The 24,078-nt window shown below is 48.3% G+C and overlaps 1 protein-coding gene across 1 annotated transcript in view; it reads left to right on the forward strand.

Annotated features, from left to right (window-relative positions):
* Nucleotides 1-24,078, forward strand: part of DMAC2 (distal membrane arm assembly component 2) — a 90,911-nt gene that overhangs the window by 62,533 nt on the left and 4,300 nt on the right. Inside the window, exon 5 of the mRNA XM_086938652.1 lies at nucleotides 17,776-17,938. Within this exon, the coding sequence (XP_086794778.1) occupies nucleotides 17,776-17,938 (163 nt within the window). The remainder of the gene's footprint in view (nucleotides 1-17,775; nucleotides 17,939-24,078) is intronic.

Consider the following 24,078-nt stretch of genomic DNA (forward strand, 5'->3'; position numbering starts at 1 on the left):
TAGCTATTGAGGGCCAAACTTGGGTAAACCATTTTTCAAAATTTTTTGGCAAATCCCCTGAAGTACCTACAATAGAAGGGAATAATAGACTAAACCAGGGCAATACATACCCAATCCCATTGAAAGTAGAACTATATGAGGTAATAAACGCAGTGAAAGCTAGTAAGAGCGGAAAAGCCCCTGGCCCGGATGGGGTACCAGTTGATTTCTTTAAATTCAAATTAGATCTGTGGGCCCCTATCATAAAAAGGGTGTTCGACACCACAATGAAGTGTGGATTACTTACATCCTGGACCCAATCAATTCTGGTGCCCAAACTCAAGAAGGGAAATAGAGAGGAGGTGACTTGCTATCGCCCGATCTCACTCCTGGACTCGCTGGGGAAAGTACTGGGCAGAGTGGTTCTCCAGCGTCTACAGGAGTGGGCGGACGATACCGGGACCCTCTCGGATATACAGTATGGCTTCCGAGAGGGCCTCGGAACAACGGAACAAGCCCTGAACTTGGCCCTGATGATGGGAAAGTATGTGTCGGCTAAGCGCGAAAGGCTGTACATGGTATATGTCGACCTTTCCGCAGCTTTCGACTGCGTTTCTCACGCAAAACTATGGTCAGTACTGACCGACATGGGAATGGATATAGTTCTTGTAACCTTCCTTAGAGAACTCTATTCTAATGCCTCCTCCAGGGTGCGTTTTGGAGTACGGGGGGAATTGTCAGAGCCCTTTACAGTAGAGCGCGGCGTCAGACAGGGTTGTGTCCTGGCCCCCTTTCTTTTCTCCCTCTACACCAATGGTCTTGAGGTAGAGATGCTGAAGGGGGGCTTGGACCTGCCCCGTGTGAAAGACCGCCTGGTGCCCGCGCTCTTGTACGCAGATGATGCGGTGATTTTAGCACGCACCCCACGAGAGTTACAAAAAGCCTTGAACAGCTACGCCAAATTTATGAGCAACTTAGATCTTCACATAAACATAAAAACGACATATGTTATGGTGGCAGGCCAAATAAAGAAACATGGAAAGAGTATCTTCCTTAATAATAAAAAATTAGAATCAACCCCCCAATACCCCTATTTAGGGATCACGATGGACGAGAAGCTTAACTGGAAAGCGGCTATAGAAGCACGTAAACACCAACTCTTGCGCTCCATAGCGGCACTTATGAAATTTGCCCAGAAATTAGGGAAAAAGCCCCCAGTTGAACTACTCCACATTTATAAAGCTAAATGCCATTCCATCGCACTTTATGGGGCGGGCCTCTGGGGCCATAAAAACACAAAAGCCTTGCAGGTAGCGGAGAATACCTTCATGAGATTTCTACTGGCCGTCCCAAAACGAGTATCTACTTTTGCTTGTCACGCAGAGTTGGGAATGCCCCACATTGAGGACTTGGCTAAGATTGAACCTGTACTTCTCTGGCGCCGCATCTGGGTGTCAACAAAAAACACTCTCACTAAAGCGATTGTTGCAGACTGTATGACACTGGACCACGTCGAAAAGATAGACTGGCTAAGATACGTAAAAAACGTTCTTACTGATTTAGGGATGGCTGAGTACTACTCCAACCCCGTAACAATTGCTGAAATTCCCAAGAAAGAGTTAAAGGCAAGGGCGTTGAGCCATATTGAAGAGCTACGTATCACCTCAGAGATTAAGAAACCATCAGTACAACACTCCTTAGCGGTTATGACTACACTGGAAATAGAACCCTACCTAACATACGTTGATTCAAAATTTGAGCGCTTTTTATTAGCAAGATTCAGGCTGAATATTTTCCACAGAGTGGTAGCCTTCCCCAATAGAAACAGCTGGGAAGAAAACTTAACGGTATGCCCGTGTGATGAAACATCCGAACAGTCAACGATTCACACTGTACTGTTTTGTAAGTACTATTCCGCACATCGCAAGCTTTGGCTAATCCTCCTGCTGAGAACTTTAGGTCTTAGAAAATGCCGCCCTGCTATGTTGTGGTTGCAATTCTTAAACTCTGAACTTATATGTAAAACTGTGAGTACTTTTTTAAAATGTATTTTCAAACACAGAGTAAATCTCTAACTTAATAATGCCTGCTTACTTGGACTAAGGAACAACGGCATCAATTTTAAATGAATTTACATTAAACCTGTACTAGTTTTGTGAAAATGTATTTTAATGTACTGTAAATACTTTTATGGTTCTTCATGTAAATTGAAACCGAATAAAGATTTTACTTACTTATTTACTATCATGAAAGATCATTGGGTCTTCCAGTTGGTACATAAGGGCTACGGCATACCCTTCCTGGTCCTCCATATGGACAGCCCCTCTTCTACCATGGTGTGCTGTCCGGTACCCCCATCAGTTCTGGAGACCATCTTCCTTGCTTTACTGAACAATGGGGCCATATAGGTAGTATCTCTGGAACAAGGGTGCTAAGAATTCTAATTCATTTATGTCTCTGGTCACAAGATGGATGGAGGTCTGAGACCCATCCTTAATCTCTTCCTTCTTAACTTACCAATTCAGTAAGAGAAGTTAAAGATTCTGCCTCCGAGCATGGTCTCATGGCTCTGAATAAGCAGTTTTGGCTGGTGAGCCAGAAGTTCCAGGATGCATAGTTCCATCTGCTTATTGCCCCCTTTCTTGAGGTTCACCTTTGGGTCCCAGCACTCTCAGTACACAGTCTTGCCAATCGGGCTGACAAATGCGCTTCATATTTTCTCAAAAGTGCTGGTAGGATTGGCAGCTCCCTGATACAGCCAGGAGTTGATGTATTTCCATACTTGATAACTGACTGGTGAAGGCAGAGTCCGCGGTGCTGGCTGAGGAACATCTTGGTACACCATGACTCTTCCACACAACTTGGGCTTCACCATCCACTCGAAGGTTGACCATCAAAGGAGTGGTGCTGAACATGATTTTAATGAAGGTCTTTCCCACTCCAAGGATTATTGATATTAAGGAGATGATTCTGAGTTTTTTGATTCTGATGAATCTCCAAGTCCTAGAGGTCTTAGATCTGCCAAGCCTCATGCACTCTGTTGATGGAAGATGAATGCCCTCCAGTGGTGCCTGCTACGTCAGTGGCTCTGCTCAAGTACAGATATTCCAGTTAATCCTCTCTGACCTGCAGTGATCATTGGACCTCTCCAATGTGGATGTGGGCTGTGTTTTCTCTCCTCTTTCTTGCATAGGCTACTGTGGTCACAGACGCCTGTTCACTGTGTGGGACACCCATCTGGATTACATGTGGACATGGTGCCTGTGGTCCTTGTCTTAGCAGTGTCTGCTCATAAATGTGCTTATGCTGTAGGTGGTTTGCCTTTTCATTGAGCGATTTCTCTATTCTATCTTTGGGAGCTCCATATAGATTCTGAAGAACAACATCACTGCAGTCCATTAAATTAGCAGACAGGGTGGTTTGAGGTCAAGGACACTATTTTGGGAAGCAGTTTGCCTGTGCAAGTGGGTGCAGCAACGAGGGATTTTCTTATTAGCAGATCATCTGACCTGCTCCCCTAATTTGAGAAGGGATGCTCGGTCACCTTTCAGTTGAGGATCACGAGTGGGAGCTATACCCAAAAGTGAGGTAGGCGATCTTCTCCGGATTGGGTTTTCCATCCGTGGACCTCTTCTTCACAGCTCAGAATAGGAGTTTTTGATCCCTCATTGGTAAAGTATAAGGAACTTTTCCCTATACTTTATCAAAATGTTAGTAAAAGCATTTTTGTGTTTGAATAACATTGTACACTAATTTTAAACAGAATTATTTGCTTAATTTTGAATGTTATTTTGTATTTAAATATATTAAAGTAAAATGATTCTGCTGAAGTTTCAGTTCAAAAATAAATTCCCACCAAAAGCAAAAACATTTTTATTATGCATTAAAAATGAATAAAAGAGATGTATAGAATTAATTAAACACAATTGAATTCTATTTGAATAACATGTAAACTAACAACATTTTGTTAAATGTAAAAAGTTGGTAAATAGTTGTTAAAATAATAAAGATGTATTCATGTATAAATATGCATCATTTTGTATACTTTTTAACAATCAATAGTAACATTAAATAATATTTACATTTTCAACAATTTTAAATAATTAAAAAATACTTAACATTATTTCCTTTTTTCATTTTCTATGGCACCAGTGGTTGGCCATGTTTGATGCTGGACTTCAGCCCTGAGCTGTTGTAATTTACTACTATTTTGGTTCCTTTTTGGCTGTATAAACTTCAGCAGTATAGTTGGGAACATCAATGGGCTTACTGTTTTGTGGGTGGATGTTTGTTTGTCCCTCAGCAACCCTTCCTAAAACCCCTCCTATTTAGCACTAAGTATGCCCCTTTTCTAGTCACCCCCTGACTCCTCCCACATTTATGAAGTTCTATGTGTGGGGATCTCCCTATAGGTTTGAGAATAGCATATTGTAGTACTGAAAAATGTACTACAAAATGCACCTTGTGAATAGGGCCTAGAAAGTCTGCCTAGCCCCTTAAGTGGCCACTCAGCAGTAGCAGCCATCAACCCTCCTCATCAGCGTGCTGCTTGTTATTTAAAACCCTGTAAGAGCTTACCCACTCCTGCTTCTAAGTGGGGAAAGCCTCTCAATCACAGTCTGTGTGCCTTTTCTAAGGAAAAAGGTCTCCTTAATAGGATACTTCACCTTTCAGATGTTTATGGGTATGTAATGTGATTCTGTGTTTGTACGGAGTGTTCAGTACGCCATCATTAAACAATATGACCTTTAAGTGTCTAGCCATCAGTATTATGTATGTATAGGCATTTTATATAGCGCACTACTTACCCGTAGGGTCCCAAGGCGCTTCGACCGCTGCGAAACCCTTCCTGGCTTCCCTGAGAGATGGTCCCTTAATGGGTATCTCCAGGGTGAGACCAGGCATCCCCGGCGGTCTGGTGGGGCCGTTAGTGAAGATGAGGCAAGCTAATGCCCAGAGTTGCCGAGTGTGATCGCTGATCAGAGTGGGCGAGAGAATTATCGAGTCCGCTGACCCTGGTCCAGAAACCTGCCGCGCCGGGAATCGAACCCTGGTCCCAGGCCGTCCTCTGCTCTCGGGTCTGCCGCCTCTAACCAGTGAGCCACACTACTTATGTAGTCTCAGTTTTGTGTTCTCTAGTCTTGGTACCTATGGGACAGTCACCTAAACATCCTTCCCCCATCTTGTTGCGGGTTTTGGCATGAACGGCGTCTCTATGTATCCCATCCCTTCTTTTACTACATTATGAACTTTCCCAACAAAATTTGACAACAACATTATTTTTCCCTTTTCAGGATTATCCAGAGTTCAAACTGTGTAGATGACCCCTTCTCCTCTCAAGTCAGACTGACCTCCAGACCCACCAGCAAACCTCATAGTTGGGGCCCGTCAAACAAGGGCCAGGTTCTCAGCCTCCATATTCCTCAAAGGCAATTGTCTGTTTTAGAGCCCTCCCCTCTTCATTGCCTGCAGAATCTCTGACTTGGTTAATCTTTGCCCCTTTCTCTTCTCTGGCCACCTTTGTTGAATGCCTTGCATCACTCTGTCTTCTTGTGGCCTTTTTTCATTAGGGCTCGTAGCGAAAACACAGCGCGTAAGCGCTGTGTCTCGCCAGAGATCTTTTGTTGCTGACTCTGCTTCCCAGGAGACAGAGATGGCCGCGCGCATCTCGCAAAAGGCGATCGGCGCAGGCCACGCACGCTCGAACGCGCTCGCCGCGGCTGTCTCATGGGAAGCATACATACACAGGCACACCTCCCCCTGCACGCATGCGCACACAGCACCACACACATACACAAGCGCACATACACGCACGGGGAGATGTCTCCCCCACCCCTCCACCGTCGCACACACACACGCACACATACAGGCATTCCCCCCTTCCCCTGAGGGGGTCACATAGCTCCCCCCAGCTCCCACAGTGCCCCGCGCGCTGCCGCAGCTCACCCCGGCTGTCTCCCATCCCGGGGGGGGGGGGGCGGGGTCGCTCGCTGGTGCCGGGTGCCCCCCTCCCCGGTGTGAGCCGCTCCTTGCGGGCTGCCGCCAGGTCCTCCGCAGTCTTTTCCACCTACTATCTCCCAGGGCTCCGTCAGCCGGGGCCCGCAGCCGCCCCCGCGATCCCAGCCTGCACCGCGCGCGGCCGGAGGGAGGACCTCCAGCGATCCCATCGACCAGCGCGCAGCGGGGACTCCGCCTATCCCTTTGTTGTGCTTAAGAAATTCTGTATTCCATGGCATTGGGGAGCAGGGGGCATATCAAATCAAGGCATATGTGTGCCAAGTAATGAAAAACATGTAGGCCAATGGTCTAAAGCAACTTGTCTGTTCAGACATCTCATTGTATCTTGATTGTTTGTGAAATTCGGCTGTACACACTGAATTGTTTATGTTCGCTCTACTTGCTGGCTGTGCATGTTCGTTTACTTTTGGTGCACAGTCGTTTGTCAATTTTAATTACAACAGCAAGTGAGGCCTTTTGTTCCAATATTTTTTCTAAATAGCACTTTCTACCATACGGAGAGGCGTCTCGATTGCACTGTTTCTTGTTTAATTGGATCATGGCTTTTCTCCTGGATCTCTTCAACCCCCCTCGCCCCCACACCCCCCGTGAGAGCGATAAGGGGTGGGAATGTTTACTAGGAGAGTGAGGTTACTGCTTCGGTCGAGTGGTCTGAGTGAAACTCTTGACTGTCCCCTACTCTCACTACCCCCACGCCTCCTCTCCCGGGAAGAGAGGGCGTGCACATACCTGGTGGTTGCGGCGAGCAGGGAGTCCGGGATGCCCCCGCGCATATCTGCACATAACATACACAGAACGATGTCACGTCGTCGTAACTTCCTCTGCTCGATGTGGGCACCCAGAGACTTAATCAGCAGTATTTACCGACACTATTGCACATACTGTGTGCGCAGCCTTGATTCTGGCAACCGTTTGCCTCCACTGTATTTATTTAAAAGAAATCTGTGTGCACACAAACACCACATACTCACGAACATGCATGTGATGTATGCAGATGCCCAGAGTGCACAGTGCTGTTTATTACCGTTACTGAGTGCGGAGACGGACACGGGGCGTTTCCGGGGATGCTATGCCTGTCCCTCAACGCCTTGTAAACAGCGTATTCCTCTTTGCGGAAGAGCGCATGTCGGATTCGTGCCAGGGGGATTCTGAGCACCAGGGGTTAAATGATCACACGAGTGAAATGAAATATCTCATTTAATGGGCCTCTTACAAGACGATTAGTTAGCATGTGCCGTGCTAACACCATTCATTTCACAATTGCTCTAATACCCTTGTACATATGGTTATTAGCAGATGTCATCAGTAACATTTAATTGGTTCACAATTATTATCATGGCATGTCACATGTATAGCACACGTAAAGCACTTCAGTATGTGCTTAGATGGAACGCATGTTTCAGTGCAGACCGGTTAGCGCTTTAACTCCCCCACCTCTCACGGTTGCCCCGTGATCTTGCACCAACTAATCCTCAACCCATGCACAGGATATGTAGGCTACAGAAGCGGCAGTATAAGCTGCGCAGCAGCCGCATGGCCGTCTGTTTACATTCCTGCAGGTGAAGGTGATGTGCTTAACTTGCACCCTAGCACTGTTCTGTGGAACTTCACCAACACGTTTCAAAATGTATTGAACTAATGTAACCCCTTGCAAAATTCGCAGAGGGCACAGTGATCTTGTTTACTCATGTACAATCCCGCCGTTTATGTCACGTTTTTAACCCCCGCTACGACCCCGAAGGAGGGTGTAATGATGCATCATTAGAGCTGTGTGAATAATAACAGCTGTGAGCAACAGCATACTCTTGCACACACTCAAACTGCTCACCAATTCAAAGTTTACTAAAAGATTTATGCAACGCATTGTCATACACAATGCCAATAACTCAAACTTTAATGCTGCGAGACCTATTGCATTGCAAATGCTTGTCTACTCTGGCCTAGGGACAGGCTTTCCTCGATCCCCACGGCCCATTTCTGATGCAATGTCACTGAAATTCAGGATTTTATTATTTTCTCTTTTACACTGTTTGTGCCAATAGGCCGTGGTTGAGCTATCCTCAGATGCCTTCCAGTGTAATGGGCCCATTTTCCTTCCCACCACCATGATCTTCTCCTTTAGTAGAAAGCAGTGGTCCTGCTTGAGGATGTCTGATGCCGTCCCCAGCAGTCTCTCACTTCTCCCATCCTTTGTGTCCTGTCCAGTTCAAATTCCACGTTGTCTTCCATTTGCAGCAGTGTCTTAAATATGCCTGTTTGTTTGTTTGTTTTTAGAGTTTTATATAGGGCGAACTAGATCCGAGACATTGGGTATCAGAGCGCTTTACATGTGCACCAGTTTCGTTACATATAAACACATTCCTTTTTGTTAGGCATGCTGAGATTAAGTGATTTGCCCAGAATCACAGGATGTTGAGCGTCGTTGCTGAGACTCGAACCCGGTTCCCCGGGTCCGAGGTTGACTGCTCTAGCCGTAAGGCTATATCCTCTCCCCCTGTGACATATGCCCAAACTGAGGTAGGCTCTGTTTCCTGGGACCTTCCTTTGACACGAATGTTATTACAGCAGGTGCAGTTCTCTAAATCTTTACATTGCTTTTGGGGCAGAGTGTACTGGTCCTCCTGTGTTATGACCCATTGCTGTAGTAAGTCTTCCTCCATAGATGTCCTGGCTGATGCGTCTTTCATGAACAAAAATATTTAGTCTATCTCACTGACATCTTTCTTAACTTCTTGTATGTTTTTTCTGAAACCTGTCGGTAGGGCAGTTGCATCTTTGCCACACTTCTGCCGCTAAAAAAAAAATCCAATGTTGAATCTGGGGTGCTATCTAACTACAGACCTATCTCTTTATTGCCGGCGCCAGCCAAGATGCAGGAAAATGTTGTCCAGCGAAAATTGACTAAATTCGTTGAGAGCAATAACATTTTACATGGCACTCAATCTGGCTTACTTGCCGGTTTTAGCACAGAGATGGCCGTCTTAGAGGTGGTGAAATCAGGGAGGTTAACAGTAGATTCGGGGGCATCAGCTATGCTGGTGCTCGTGGATCGATGTGCCGCATTTGATACGGTAGACCATGATATTTTGGTGTGACCCCTCCAGGACTTCGGCATTAGGGGGACCGTCCTTGAGTGGGTGAGGCCATTCCTCCACAAGTGGACTCAAAGGGTGGCTTTACAACCATATCAGTCCGAGCAGAAGCGCTTGTGGTGTGGGGTGCCCCAAGGATCCGGTTTAAGCCCACTGCTGTTCAGCATCTATTTGGCACCCCTGTTTTCACTCATTGCCAACTGGGGGGTGAAGGCAATAGCTTATGCCGGTGACACCCAGCTGGTGTTCCCTTTTAAAGACCAGTCAGCTGATTCCTTTAAGAGTTTCAAGAGCCTCAAAGATTAAAATGAAATGTCGAAAAGACAGAAGGGATGTTCTTCGGGACCAACAAGCCTCCAGACTCGGATTTGTGGTAGCCACAGGAAATGGGGTTACCACCCACCCCAGCGGGCACTGTTAAAAATCTTGGAGTACAAAGGGAGGCAGAAATGTAATTTTCCTCTCAAATCCAGCAAGTAACATCCTCCTACTTTGGAAAATTATGGTACATGAAGAAATTCTTACACCGTAGTTCATGCAACAGTGACTTCCAGACTGGACTATGCAAATGGCCTCTGTTAGAAATGGGATTTCCGGTTTTCTAAGACTTGCGCCAAAGCCAGGCAGAAACCACCACTCTAGTCAGGGCAAGAGAGTTAAACGACAAAGATAACCCCTGCTCACCCTCTAGGTAACGTGACGCGAGCAGCAAGGCTAATCCAGGAGGCAATGTAGGTTAAGTGTTTGCGCGCGCATCCCAAGCAACAAAATCCCAGGCCCCCCACAAAAGGAACTCCACACAAGGTTATATGTAAAAATAGCCTTTGTATTATACCAAACACATTAGATAAGAAACACACACTTTACTGTGTGCCAGAGGCACGGGCAGAATTTACTGGGGATTATATACATGGGACAGGGCCACATGGACCACTGTCAGGAATAAGCACTTTTAGAAAATATTATATTTGTAGCACCATATAGCAAATGTAGCACACAACCAGTAACCACTGGTAAAAGGTAAGTACCACCTACGCAACCCTAACCACCTTAGGAAAATATCACGCAGGGAACCATGAACTCACTAGCATAACTATACTAGGAAAAACAACCACCTAGGCATAAAAATACGTTTAGGGGTATAGGACAGAAACTTTACACATGATGCATAAAAACACATTCAGAGGTGTCAGAACACCGGGTGCGCACAACATACTACCCACAGTACATTTCCTAACACCCAAAGCATTAGTGCATGAATCATAATAGCACATAAATCACATTAGGGTCCAGGTTGCGCCATTGCGCAAAAACCTAATCGTAGCAGCTGACCACTACTTGCTGGGCAGCTGGGGACAATAGCAAGGGGCCTAAACGCTGCAGCTGGCACTAAGTGCTGCGCAGCTGGGGAAGGCCAAGGTAGGGCGAAGGAGTGCGACTCACTCTTGAGTCCAGAAAAACACATGTCCCTAAAAGGAAAATCTAAACGTAGCAGCTGCCCATTACTTGCTGGGCAGCTGGAAAGGATCACTGCGACAGGGCTCTCACTAGCCCTTTGGACAAAAGACTGCGCAATAGGCTGGAGCCCTCTGGCTCTAAATGAACAACAGTGCCCTTAGGAGCCTCTTGGGCTCTTCAACAATAATGCCACCACACGTTGGAGCTTCTGGGGCTCGAGACCAAGTATGGGGCCGCACTGGGGAAGCGGCCCTCTGCCAACCGGGGCCGCTCTACCCTCGGAAATGCCCCCAATGCGCGTGGAGGCCTCTCGGGCTCTAAACAACACAACAATGTCCCCGGGATCGTTGGAGTCCCCTCCCTGAGGACTCGGAAGGACAATGGCCCCTGGAGCCCTCGTGGGCTCTAATGCATCAATGCCCCTGACGTTGGAGCGACCCTCCCTTCAGGCGGGGGCCGCTCAAGACACAGGCCGGGCTTGGACCGGCACCATTGAGGCACACCTGGAGCCCGCCCCAGCACTTGCTAACTCACCGGCTGGGGAGGCGGAGGCAGAAGTCCTCACTCAGCGGCGGTAGCGGGGCTCTCCCGATCCCTGGGAGCCACGCCCGACAGTGTCTTTGTTCACCTGGTCCCCCATCTCGGGACCTGGACTCAGGGTGCAGCCTGGGCGGCTCGGCGGCTTCTCCTTCGCGGGCGGGCAGCAACTCCGGTCTCCTTCTCCACACGGGAGACCGGAAAGGCGAGACCAAGGTTGCCCCCAATCGGAGCGCGGCGGCAGGCAGGACTTCCTCTCAGAACCGGAAGTCCCGCCCGAGTCAGGCACTACTGTGCCTGACTTCCTATTTTGCGGCACGAGGGCCACGGCGGTAATTCTTACAGGCAAATGAGGGGTGGGCACCCTCAGTATATAAATTAAGAGTAGGAACGGGGTGGGCACCCGTTAAGGTGCATATCAGAAGGGGTTGAACCCTCAATTTAGAAAATAGCGAGAATCGGGCATAATGCAGGGTAGGCAGCTACGAGGTACACACAAAGACAGGAGCGCTTCCCCCCGAGGGAACACAACAGCGCTCTGCCTGAAAATGCAGAATTAAGCGCCCACCAGGCGCTGGGGACACAGGAAGGGAGGACCCCTAAAGAAGGGCCCCCCTTGGCAGCATCTAAAAAGGAGGAAATTGGTCCCAGAGGTCCAGGACATAAAAGGTGGAGCACAGCAGCTCCCAGAAAATGAAATTCCTCCAGGCATCCAGGGGCTGGGCAGGGCCCAGGGAGCCTTCCCCTGGGCCCCAGCAGCAGCACGCCCCTGGTTGTTTCAAGTTGGCAAACAAGAACATTTTACAAGAGGTCACAGCCTCTTTTTATACACACAATTCCTTTGTATAAAGGGTGCAGGCAAGGGGCGAACCAGATACAACTGGTTCCTGATCACTTTGTTTTGCTCAGCCCCTCTGCCTAATCACAGGATGGGTCAGGGACATCAGACACACCACAGGGGGTGGAGCCAGCATTGTGAGGAGAAAGCCCAGCCCTATTCAGGTCTCAGGTGCACTCCTCCCCAGCCATCAACATGCAGATCTCCCATTCACCACCAAGGCAGACCCATCCTGACTCCTGGAGCCTGGCACACCAGCCAGCTCCAGCCAATCACAAGCCAGCACATTCACTGCACAGACAGGCCAACTTCTAGAAGTGGCACCTCCACACTAGACACATGAACGCCACACACATCATCGCGCAGCATTCATTCACACGAGTCCGCACATACCAAACTCACACCTGCACTTCCCACGCATCAGGAATTACCATAGACACACACATTCCCAATGCATTCCTATGGGAGGGCAGGCCAATCTCACACACGCACTCAGAGAGCGCACGCACTTTATACTTCGCCACATTGCTAAAGTGCGCAAAGACCAGAAATCATTATAATTATGTAACACTAAAAGGCAAAAAGTTCAGGGGTGAACCTGCCAGAAGGGGCAAGTCTAACACAACACCCTTCCAGCCAAAACGCAGGGCAGACCAATCACCACTGTGATGGACTTCCCTGCTTTGGGCGATAGAATACAGACGCGGGCCCGCACTGCAGGGACACCCTCCTGTTCTATGCCATGTTGTTCCACAAAACAAGCACACACAAAAAAAAGTTCAGGACCAACTAGGCTACCCCACTGGTACTCCTTAGTTGTCCACGACTAGGACCAGGCCCTAGGCCACCCAGATACCACTGGTCCTTGCCAATCCACAGAGTGGGGGGTAGTAACCCCAGGCATACAATAACCATTCTCCACCCTCCTTCTCAGTGTAGTTCCAAACTACCACTGATCCTACAAACTAGGGTCCACACCCTCAGGCTGACCAGAGGTCACGGGCACGAATGCCCCACCCTACCTCTACTTCTGGGGTTGCGCACTCTCCCAGGAGAAGCACCCTCCTTAAAACAACCCTCTCAGCAGTTCAGGACCTCTCTCCCTCAACTGGTCTACCACCTGGGATCCAAATTCACCGGATGCACAGGGGTCAGACTCCCTCTGACCCCCTTCCAGACTTCTGCACCCTCCCAACTGGAGTGGTACCCCTAGAAGACAAACCGGCCAGGACACTGGCTACAGTCGCCCTGCCATCCAGGACAGGCAAACATCTGAACCTGGCTCCCCAACCTAGGGACGCTATCCTTTGGTCAGATGCCTGGCACACCAGGACTTCTACAAGTTCAAAATAAAATCTAATACTGTCTCTCCTCCTTCAGCAGCAAGGCAACTACTGCAGGCCAATCCTCCAGGTCAGGGACAGTACTCCTCCATACAGCTTACCCGGTTCCTTCTCTTCAGGCAGAAGTTTCTTCTTGTAATTTCAGGATACTGCTTACAGTTGCCCTTACGTCCAGATCCGGAAACACCGGCTACTGGCTCCCCAACCGAGGGACGTACCCTTTGGCCAGATGCCTGGTGCACCAGGACTTCCTTGAGGGTGACATATAGCTAATGTGTCGTGTCACAAGTCTGTCTGTTATCCAGGACAGAAGTGGCATCACCATCGTCACTCCCTGGCGTCATAACACTTCTGGCTGGCCCCTGACCCACTGGTTCTTCCACTGAGGAGCCTATCCCCCTCGCACCCCTCCATCTAGACTTCTGCACCCTCCCAACTGGAGCAGTACTGCCAGACGCCAGAACTGCTGGACCCCTGTTTACAGATGTTCCACGTTCTCTAGACACTCTGGGAGATCCTCCTCAAATGACCTATTGGTACAGCCTAGGCCCCCGACCTGATGTTCCCTTCAGAAACAATCCAGGCCCTGAGACTGGGGTTCGGGCACCTAGAGACACGCAGTCCCACCCACTCCTTCACCTCTGAGACAGGACGTGAACCCCTACACCGAGACCTAACTGGGCTACACTGAACCTCTTCCACCACGCTGGGCTGGAAGACACCTCAGCCACTCCTTTTGGAATCACTCCATCCCCTATGTCTCTCTCTTCCCAGAACATTACCAACTCCAACATACTGAATCTAAACAGACCACAGAAATCAAAAGCAGGCTCCACTTCTGCGGACGTTCTCGAGAAAAGTTTAACACAAGGAACTTAAGTGTCTGAGCTTAAAACAGGAGTACACAATTCACAAAGTATTCAGCAAGCTCCCCATCCCAGAGAACTCACACTCATTCATTCAGCAAGCTCCCTATCCCAGAGAACTCACACCACTTGTCCAGTGCAACACACCATTCATCCACCCCCCCCCTCCCCAGACCGGTAAGGCAGTTTCTACCACCCCTGATTTCTCAACCTGACCACACGTGACACAGGTACCATTACTCCGGGAACGGGACGGTGAACACATGCACTGGACACACTTATGCTGCCACCACTGGATCCCACCCTTACTGGTGAATCCAGAAAACTCATACTGCACTTAGGGGATGATCTACCTTCCCGAGCTAGGGACACCTAACTCACAGTGCACAAGAAACACATTTCCAAAGAAATTACATTTAGAACAAATTAAAAACAATAATCCCCTCTATGTGACTATCTAAAATGCAGAGTTTTGTAGTGGAGCCAGTTGTCGCTGTGGTACTGCGCAAACACAAATCCGGATCCCACCACGGCCACCAATGTTAGAAATGGGATTTCTGGTTGGCTAAGGCTTGCGCCAAAGCTAGGCAGAAACCACCAGTCTAGTCAGGGCAAGGGAGTTACACGCCAAAGATAACCCCTGCTCACCCTCTAGGTAACGTGACGCGAGCAGCAAGGCTAATCCCGAGGCAATGTAGGTTGTGTTTGCGCGCGCACCCCCAGCAACAACATCCCAGACCCCCCACAAAAGGAACTCCACACAAGGTTATATGTAAAAATAGCCTTTGTATTATACCAAACACATTAGATAAGAAACACACACTTTACAATGTGCCAGAGGCACGGGCAGAATTTACAGGGGATTATATACATGGGACAGGGCCACATGGACCACTGTCCGGAATAAGCACTTTTAGAACATATTATATTTGTAGCACCAAATAGCAAGTGTAGCACACAACCAGTAACCACTGGTAAAAGGTAAGTACCACCTACGCAACCCTAACCACCTTAGGAAAATATCACGCAGGGAACCATGGACTCACTAGCATAACTATACTAGGAAAAACAACCACCTGAGCATAAAAATACCTTTAGGGGTATAGGACAGAAACTTTACACATGATGCATAAAAACACATTCAGACGTGTCAGAACACAGGGTGCGCACAACCTACTACCCACAGTACATTTCCTAACACCCAAAGCATTAGCGCATGAATCATAATAGCACATAAATCACATTAGGGTCCAGGTTGCGCCATTGCGCAGAAACCTAATCGTAGCAGCTGCCCACTACTTGCTGGGCAGCTGGGGACAATAGCAAGGGGCTTAACGCTGCAGCTGGCACTAAGTTCTGCGCAGCTGGGGAAGGCCAAGGTAGGGCGAAGGAGTGCGACTCACTCTTGAGTCCAGAAGAACACATGTCCCTAAAAGGAAAACCTAAACGTAGCAGCTGCCCACTACTTGCTGGGCAGCTGGAAAGGATCACTCCGACAGGGCTCTCACTAGCCCTTTGGACAAAAGACTGTGCAATAGGTTGGAGCCCTCTGGTTCTAAATTAACAACAGTGCCCTTAGGAGCCTCTTGGGCTCTTCAACAATAATGCCACCACACGTTGGAGCTTCTGGGGCTCGAGACCAAGTATGGAGCCAGACTGGGGGAGCGGCCTGCTGCCAACCGGGGCCGCTCTACCCTCGGAACTGCCCCCAATGCGCGTGGGAGCCTCTTGGGCTCTAAACAACACAACAATGCCCCCGGGATCATTGGAGTCCCCTCCCTGGGGACTCGGAAGGACAATGGCCCCTGGAGCCCTCGTGGGCTCTAATGCATCAATACTCCTGATGTTGGAGCGACCCTCCCTTCAGGCGGGGGCCGCTCAAGACACAAGCTGGGCTTGGACGGGCACCATTGAGGCACACCCGGAGCCCGCCCCAGCACTTGCTAACTCACCGGCTGGGGAGGCGGAGGCAGAAGTCCTCACTCGGCGGCGGTAGCGGGCTCTCCCGATCCCTGGGAGCCAAGCCCGACAACGCCTTTGTTTACCCGGTCCCCCATCTCGGGACCGGGACTCAGGGTGCAGCCTGGGCGGCTCGGCGGCTTCTCCTTCACGGGCGGGCAGCAACTCCAGTCTCCCTCTCCACACAGGAGACCGGAAAGGCGGGATCAAGGCTTCCCCCCAATCCGAGAGCGGCGGCGGGCGGGACTTCCTCGCAGAACCGGAAGTCCCACTCAGAGTCAGAGACTACAGTGCCTAACTTCCTATTTTGCAGCGCGAGGGCCGCGGTGGTGATTCCTACCGGCAAATGAGGGGTGGGCGCCCTCGGTATATAAATTGAGAGTAGGAACGGGGTGGGCACCCGTTAAGGTGCATATCAAAAGGGGTAGCACCCTCAATTTAGAAAATAGCGAGAATCGGGCATAATGCAGGGTAGGCACCTGCGAGGTACACACAAGGGCAGCGGCTTTCTTTAGACGCGGCTCGTCTAAAGAAAGGGGCACGGCCTCTATTTGCGTTTAAGCGCAGCACGGGGCACTTGATAACAACAAAAATTTAAATAAAGTGTAAAAAAATAAATAAAGGCGGCTGCGTTCAGCGGCGCAAATAAACCAAAGGCATGGCTGCCACTGTGGCGTCGGTGCCATGTCAAGTCATAAAAAAAAAAAACGTCCGAAGAGAGGTGAAAACAATTTAAACAAAATAGTGCTCAGAGGCTGTAATTAGCCGCATCGCTGCGGCGCGAATATCCCGCCCATGCTGACTCCGCCTTGCGCGGGCGGAGTCATGACGGAACCGTTCCGTCAACAGCATCGAAGGGGTTAAAGCCTACTTAATAACAACACATGTAAGGCGGCCAGTCCTTATGGGAGGTTACAAGATGAAACAAGGCAGTACTAAGGAGGGACTACTAAGCCTATTGATCTATGAAGAGCCAGAATTTACAAAGGACAATGACTCAAGCCAATGAAAAATATGAGCGGAGAGTGGGCAGAGCTTCAAGTCCATACCTGAATACAGCATGCCTTGCAGAGCAGCGCATGCGCTGCCCAGACTTCACCTAAAAATGAGTGACAGAGGGGTTAGATCACAGATTCGAAGTATAAGCTACATATACATTTTATGAACTTTACATCATAATTTAAGAGTCAGTCATAAGAAGCACAGTTTAAATGTTATTCGATGCTTATAAGAACTGATACACAGCAGTAAAGCAATACCTTAGTTATTAAATACCAAAGGATTCCTAAAGATGAAGTGCATGCTACATAGTATGCCTCAAACTAGTAGTCTGCTTATGTACAGTATGCCACATTATTACAAAGCTCATCATTATCATCCTCTTGAAAATGTTCTTTTAAAACCTCAAAGCCCTTGCATGCACAAGTTTCCCAACTCAATGTTTACATCCATTTGGATTTCTCACTGATCACGTTTCTCTGCAGAACATTCTGCTGGATATTCCAGATTAAGTGCTCTCTAATTAGGTGCTGAATAATTGTTGTGTTTAAATTGCTCTGTGCCTTTTCTATAAAACAAAACGCATCTTTTCTGACCGTCAAGTATTCTGATTGTCAGTGATCATGATTTAAATGGATTGAAGAGTAGCCGCGATAAGTCTTCCTGTTTCTCTCTCCTTTCTCTAGTGCCCCTGGGAGAGCTGAAATATCTGAACCTGAGTAACTGTCCCAACGTGGACGACTTTTGTCTGAGCCGGCTGCATGTGTTCAAAGACACACTGGAGGAGCTGCACCTTTCCGGCTGCCCACGAGTGACAGAGAGAGGCCTTGCCACGCTACACCATTTAGAGTCAGTATATCTTTAATATGATTACCTTTGATCCTTTAGGTGGGAGCGGGGATTCGGTGGTGGTACATCATCGGTTTGTAGTGCGGTGGACATAACGTATGGTCTGGTGTCTTATTTCTTAGTCTTTGTGGTAAAATGGCATGCTTGCTCCCTAGGATTGATGCAGATTATCTTCCAAATGGGCCACCCCCCTACTGTCCAAATGCAGTGTTGAGTAGACTTGCTTGAAAAAAACACAGGCTTCATAGACCTCTATCTGTTCGCGGAGTCTTCATAAGTTGCAGAAAGAAAATTATAAGGGTTGAGGGCATGCAGTAAGAATTGAAATGCTCACATATCAAACATGCTGAATGAAGGCTTTGTGCTTCACACCACCTCAGTGCATACCAACATAACAGGTGCTTAGTTTTCAAATTCGAAGGCAGATGAGGCATAGATGCCCCCCGTGCTGTACACCGAAACTCAACGTTGTCTTCGACATCTTAAGTTTGACATGTTCTGAAAAACCCTTATTTCCCGGATGAGCAATAAGCTTCCTACTTTGTTTTATTGGAAACTGTGGCCGGTTTCCGCTTATTATTTTGAGGAGGTGCCTTTGAAGAATGGCTGTTAATTTGTCCTCTTCTAAAATGTTTGTGTCCACGAAGTTTGCAACACCAAACAGGCGAATCTCGCTTATTTCTGCCAACTCGCTCTTACGTCAGTTATCAGAATGAACAGCAATTTATATTGCATACATTTTGTTCTAAGTTTTGTTTTACATGATCTACCAAGTATGTCTTCGGCTTAAAAACCATGTACGTGTCTCCTGTAAATTAGGCCCATTTACATTTGCTAAATCTTTTTATGGTTTCCTAAAAGGAAAATGTATATGCTGCCTGTTGTTTTTATAGTTCTGTTTTCTCAATATGGTTTAACATTAGGTTTCAACTATTTACCCTGGAAAGGTTTGGCCCAGTCATTTTGGAGTTAATACTTCTCATAGTAGAGACTTTAGCATATCCCCTCTAGCTCCTCTTAGTCAACCGCAATAGTTAATGACTTGCACTTCTGAAATATAACATATTGACTGAGCTGAACTCTAATCTTGTTTTGTAAGGGAGGATTAGAGCTCAGTAAGAAAAGGTTCTGCCTTGAGACATTTACTCGCACCCTTTTGTAGCTCCTGGTTCAGTGTGTTTCTAAAAGCATTATCTCCATATGTAACTGTGTGAATGGACTTGGTGTAAAGAGTGGTTACGATGGGGAACAAAATGGGGCTGGACAAGTTCAGGCAGAGCCTTCTCAAAGAATGCTGTAATAGAGAGGATATTAATTTCAATGCATTCGTGTGGATTTCAGGACCCTCCCTTCTGCCCTTCCATACCCCTAAATAGTGGTATAAATCCACCTGTCCGTTTTGTTCGCCCAAAAGCTCAAGGAAAACGTGTTTTATACCGCACCCTATCACTTTCTTTCCAGACATCCACCACCAATTCATTTCCTTTATTACAGTTGTTCAGAGTATCACAAGACCCTTTGCAGACCAAACTGGGCTGCAACCAAGATGACTGTATTGACAGCACTAGGAAGCACTGAAACATGCTCTCCTCCCAATTTGGGCAGTGTGTTTTATTTCCTGTTGGAGCCTCCATGTCAGCGGTGTATAAACCACAGCAGGACCACCATGCAACCCTAGTTCAATCCACGGTTAGTTGCTGTTCTTCTGGTCACACTGGTGCAATTTCCCACTTTCACATGTTCCCATTTTTTTCTGGTGGAGGTGTTGGTTAGACCTTAAAATGTTGCATCTGGAAAGTAAAATCCCCAAAGCAGTCTAAAATTAACCATATCAAATACTACGGCATGATATGAAAAGCCTGTATAAAGCACTCCTCTCTCTGCTAAAATATTTAGCCATTTCCTATTATCAGTAATCTCACACTGTTTCCTGAAATGTGTCTGGTAAACTGAGAATTTTGCTTCATCCCCCCAAACTTCGCATTCTTGTAATGATATATTCGCAAACTAGTAGTGACTTCACTCTTGAGGCCCAACACTGTTCATGCACATACTGGGGATTTTCCAACTTGAGTGGCAGGCTACATAAACTCAGATAATTGTGGGTTAAGAACAATTCAACACAGATTGAGTAGAATTTCAGTCAGTCCCCAGATACCACTTGTAATGCATTACATAACCAATCCGTTCCATCTGCCATGCCTTGGACTAAATCTGAAGCCCTTTTTCTAATGGTAGAGACAGAAGAAGTATCGATGGAAGAAAGGGAACATTGAGTGTAGTCAATGTACCTCCTAATCCCCAAAAAGAATGGTACACTCGGACCAATACTGGATTTCTGACATTTGAACCACTACGTAAAAGACTATCTCCTTCAAAATGACCACATTGTAAGATGTCATCCTTCTCCTTCAGCAGGGAAATTTCTTGTGCACATTGGACCTGAAGGACGCATATTTTCACACCCTCATGCTTCTGGCTCATCGAGGATATCTAAGGTTTTCGATAAGTGGATGTTAGAAATGGGATTTCTGGTTGGCTAAGGCTTGCGCCAAAGCCAGGCAGAAACCACCACTTTAGTCAGGGCAAGGTAGTCACCCGCCAAAGATAACCCCTGCTCACCCCCTTGGTAGCTTGGCACGAGCAGTCAGGCTTATCCCGGAGGCAATCTGTAAAGCATTTGCGCATGCACCCACGAGCAACAACATCCAAGGCCCCCCACAAAAGGAACTCCACACAAGGTTATATCAAAAATAGCCTTTGTATTATCACAACACACCAGAATCATAATCACATGATGTACATTGTGCCAACTGGCACGGGCAATATTTACAAGGGATTATGTACACCTGACAGGGCCACATGGACCACTGTCAGGACCATCACAATGTGAACTTGGTAAAAGTGAACTGAAACATACAAGTAACAATAGGTCATCGAAGGTACAGTCAGTAAACACTGATAATCTCTGCACTTGCAACAGTCTGCGTCATGAAATCCATCATGCACAGTATCCCACCAGTCTAACTACATTAGACCCTTACCACCTAAGTAAAACCTTACACTAGGGGCGTAAATCACACCGGGAAGTATAATCTTACTAACACAAACCTAAACAGGTAAAACAACCTCCTATGCATAAACCATATCTAGAGGCATCAAACACCAAGTGCGCAAAACATACTACAGACAGTACATTTCCTAACACCCAAAGCATTAGCACATAAATCACATTTAGCGCATCAATCAAATTTAGCACATAACTCACATCAAGGTCCAGGTTGCGCCACTGCGCCAAAACCTAAACGTAGCAGCTGCCCACTACTTGCTGGGCAGCTGAGGGACAAGAACAGGGCCTAAACGCTGCAGCTGGCACTAAGTGCTGCGCAGCTGGGGATGGCCAACGTAGGGGCGAAGGAGTGCGTCCCACTCCTGAGTTCACAAACGCAGGTCCCCTAGAAAGAAAACCTAAACAGAGCAGCTGCCCACTACTTGCTGGGCAGCTGTAGGTCAAAACTGCGACATGGGCTCTCACTGGCCCTAGGACAACGACTGTGCCAAATGCTGGAGCCATCTAGGCTCGGGGACAATATTGCGCAAAGCGTGGGAGCCATCTGGCTCTGGAAACAACTTAGGCAAGGACTGGAGCTCAAAATAACAAAGGGGAGCCACTCTGGGCTCTAGGAACCATGATGCCCTGCGAGGGCAGCAGCCCGGGGCTCTCTGGCTCTTTAAACGACAATAGTGCCCTCACTGGCACTAGAAGTACACAGGCCCAGGAGATCGTGGATACAACGTGGGGGTGGCCCACTGCCATCCGGGGCCGCCCTAGATGCACCCCCTACTACGGTGCCTTTCTTCGGCACCCACATCAGCCACTCCGGAGCCCCCCAGCCCTTCACACTTACCGAGCTGGTTTTCCTCTGGCGGGGGCTCCTCCCGGCGGCGGCGCATGCGGGGCTCTCTCCCCGCACGAGAGCCCCGCCTTCCTCTTCACCCGGCCCCCTCTCGGGACCCGGGACTCGGCGGCCATGCTTCGGGAGGCGGGGTAGGCTCCCGTCCTCCCACGTTGTAGATCTCGGGCATCACTCCGGCGGCGGGCGGGACTTCCTGCCGGATCGCCGGCCCCGCCCACGTCCTGGGCAAAGCCGCCTGACTTCCATTTTTTCCGGCCCGGCAGCGGCTGTGATTTTCTTTGGTACGGGCAGCAGGAGGGGTAGGCTCCCTCGTGATTTGAAATAAACAGCGGGGTGGGCACCCGCTCAGGTGCATATAAACGGGGTGGCACCCATAAATAAAAATATAAATGCGGGCATAATCGGGGTGGGCACCCGAAGTTAAAGAAGTAAATTGGCGTAAAGAAAAACACAATCGCGGCTCTCGGGCCAGCGATCAGGGCCCAAGCCTCCCCCAGTCTCTTCATGGCCACGAACAGGGGAGGTCAGACAGCTGGTGCCAATTAACCCTATGCTTCCTGCAGACACCAGTGGGGATAATTACAAGAAAGGCAGCACAGCGCTCCCATGCTGCAAAAAGGTTTGCGAAAGTCCTGGGGGCAAGGAAGATACAGCCCAAGGGTCCCAGAAGTCTTTCCAGGCATAAAGGGCAAGGCAGAAGGGTCCCAAAGAAATCCTCCAACATCCAGGGCATCCAGGGGCTGGGCAGGGCCCAGGGAGGCAAGCCTTCTTCTGGGCCCCAGCAGCAGCATGCCCCTGGTAGATTCAAGTCAGAAAACCAGAACATTTAACATGAGGTCACAGCCTCGTTTTATACACAAAAATCCTTTGTTGTCAAAGGTGCAGGCAAGGCGCGAACCAGACGCAACTGGTTCCTGAGCACTTTGTTTTGCTCAGCCCCTCTGCCTGTTCACAGGGTGGGTCAGGGACATCAGACACACCACAGGGGGTGGAGCCAGCATTGTGGAGGGAAAGCCCAGCCCTCTTCAGGTCCCAGGTGCACTCCTCCCTGCCATCAACTTGCAGATATCTCCATTCACCACCAGTGCAGACCCATCCTGACTCCTGGAGCCTGGCACACCAGCCAGCTCCAGCCAATCACAAGCCAGACAGTCAATTCACATTTACTGTACAGGCAAGCCAACTTGTAGAAGTGGCACTTCCACATTAAGGCCGCACACATCATCGCGCGTTGCATTCAATCTCACGAGTTCGCACATACCAAACTCAATCTTGTACTCCACACGCATCAGGAATTACCATGGACACACATATTCCCCATGCATTCTTATGGGAGGGCAGGCCACTCTCACACACGCATTCTGAGAGCGCACGCACTACACACTGCGCCACAGTGCTAAAGTGCGCAAAGACCAGAAATCACTATAATGATATAACTTTAAAAGGGAAAAAGTTCAGGGGTGAACCTGCCAGAAGGGCCAAGTCCAACACTGGAAAAAATAAATTCAGGGTTATTCCATTTGGGGTGCTGTCCGCCCCGAGAGTGTTCACCATATGTCTGCAGTGGTGGTAGCACACATGACGCCAAATTATATTTGTCTTTCCTTACCTGAGTGGCGAGCTAATCAATGGGAGAAAACAGCAGGTGTCTCGACAATACCAGACTGGTAATTCACATGCTCCTCAGACTGGGGTTCACAATAAATGTGAAAAATTCGCACTTCAACTCGAACTCAGAACTTTATGGAGACCCACTCAATTCTGCGGTAGCAAAAATGTATATGACTTGAGTGTCTGCATTTCAACAGCTGCTTCCGTCCACTTTACCAAATGTCGCATCCTCTGACAGTGAGGAATGTAATAAATTGCATAATGCATAATTGCATAATGTAATTGCATTTCCAAATGCACTTTTGCCCATGTGCACTTTGCAGTAGTGGCTAGCACAAAAATGTTGGGCAAAAGATACTTGGACATTTGGAGAAGCTAGTGTTGATAGGGTCAAATGTTAAGGGCAAAACTACTGTGGACTTGGCCAGCAAACCTATTACAGGCAACAGTCAACACTGATGCCTGATTCACATGGTGGGGGCACACACAGCACACCTGATCATTCATCAAAAGTGTAATGGAAACTGCAGGACAGGGAGGAACACAAAATGTGTTAAAATTGAAAGCAAAACAGGTGATGTTACCAGTCTTCCAGTGGTATTGTACAACAAG

This window comes from Lissotriton vulgaris, chromosome 9 (assembly GCF_964263255.1).
Source record: "Lissotriton vulgaris chromosome 9, aLisVul1.2, whole genome shotgun sequence".
In the NCBI taxonomy this organism is placed as follows: Eukaryota; Metazoa; Chordata; class Amphibia; order Caudata; family Salamandridae; genus Lissotriton; species Lissotriton vulgaris.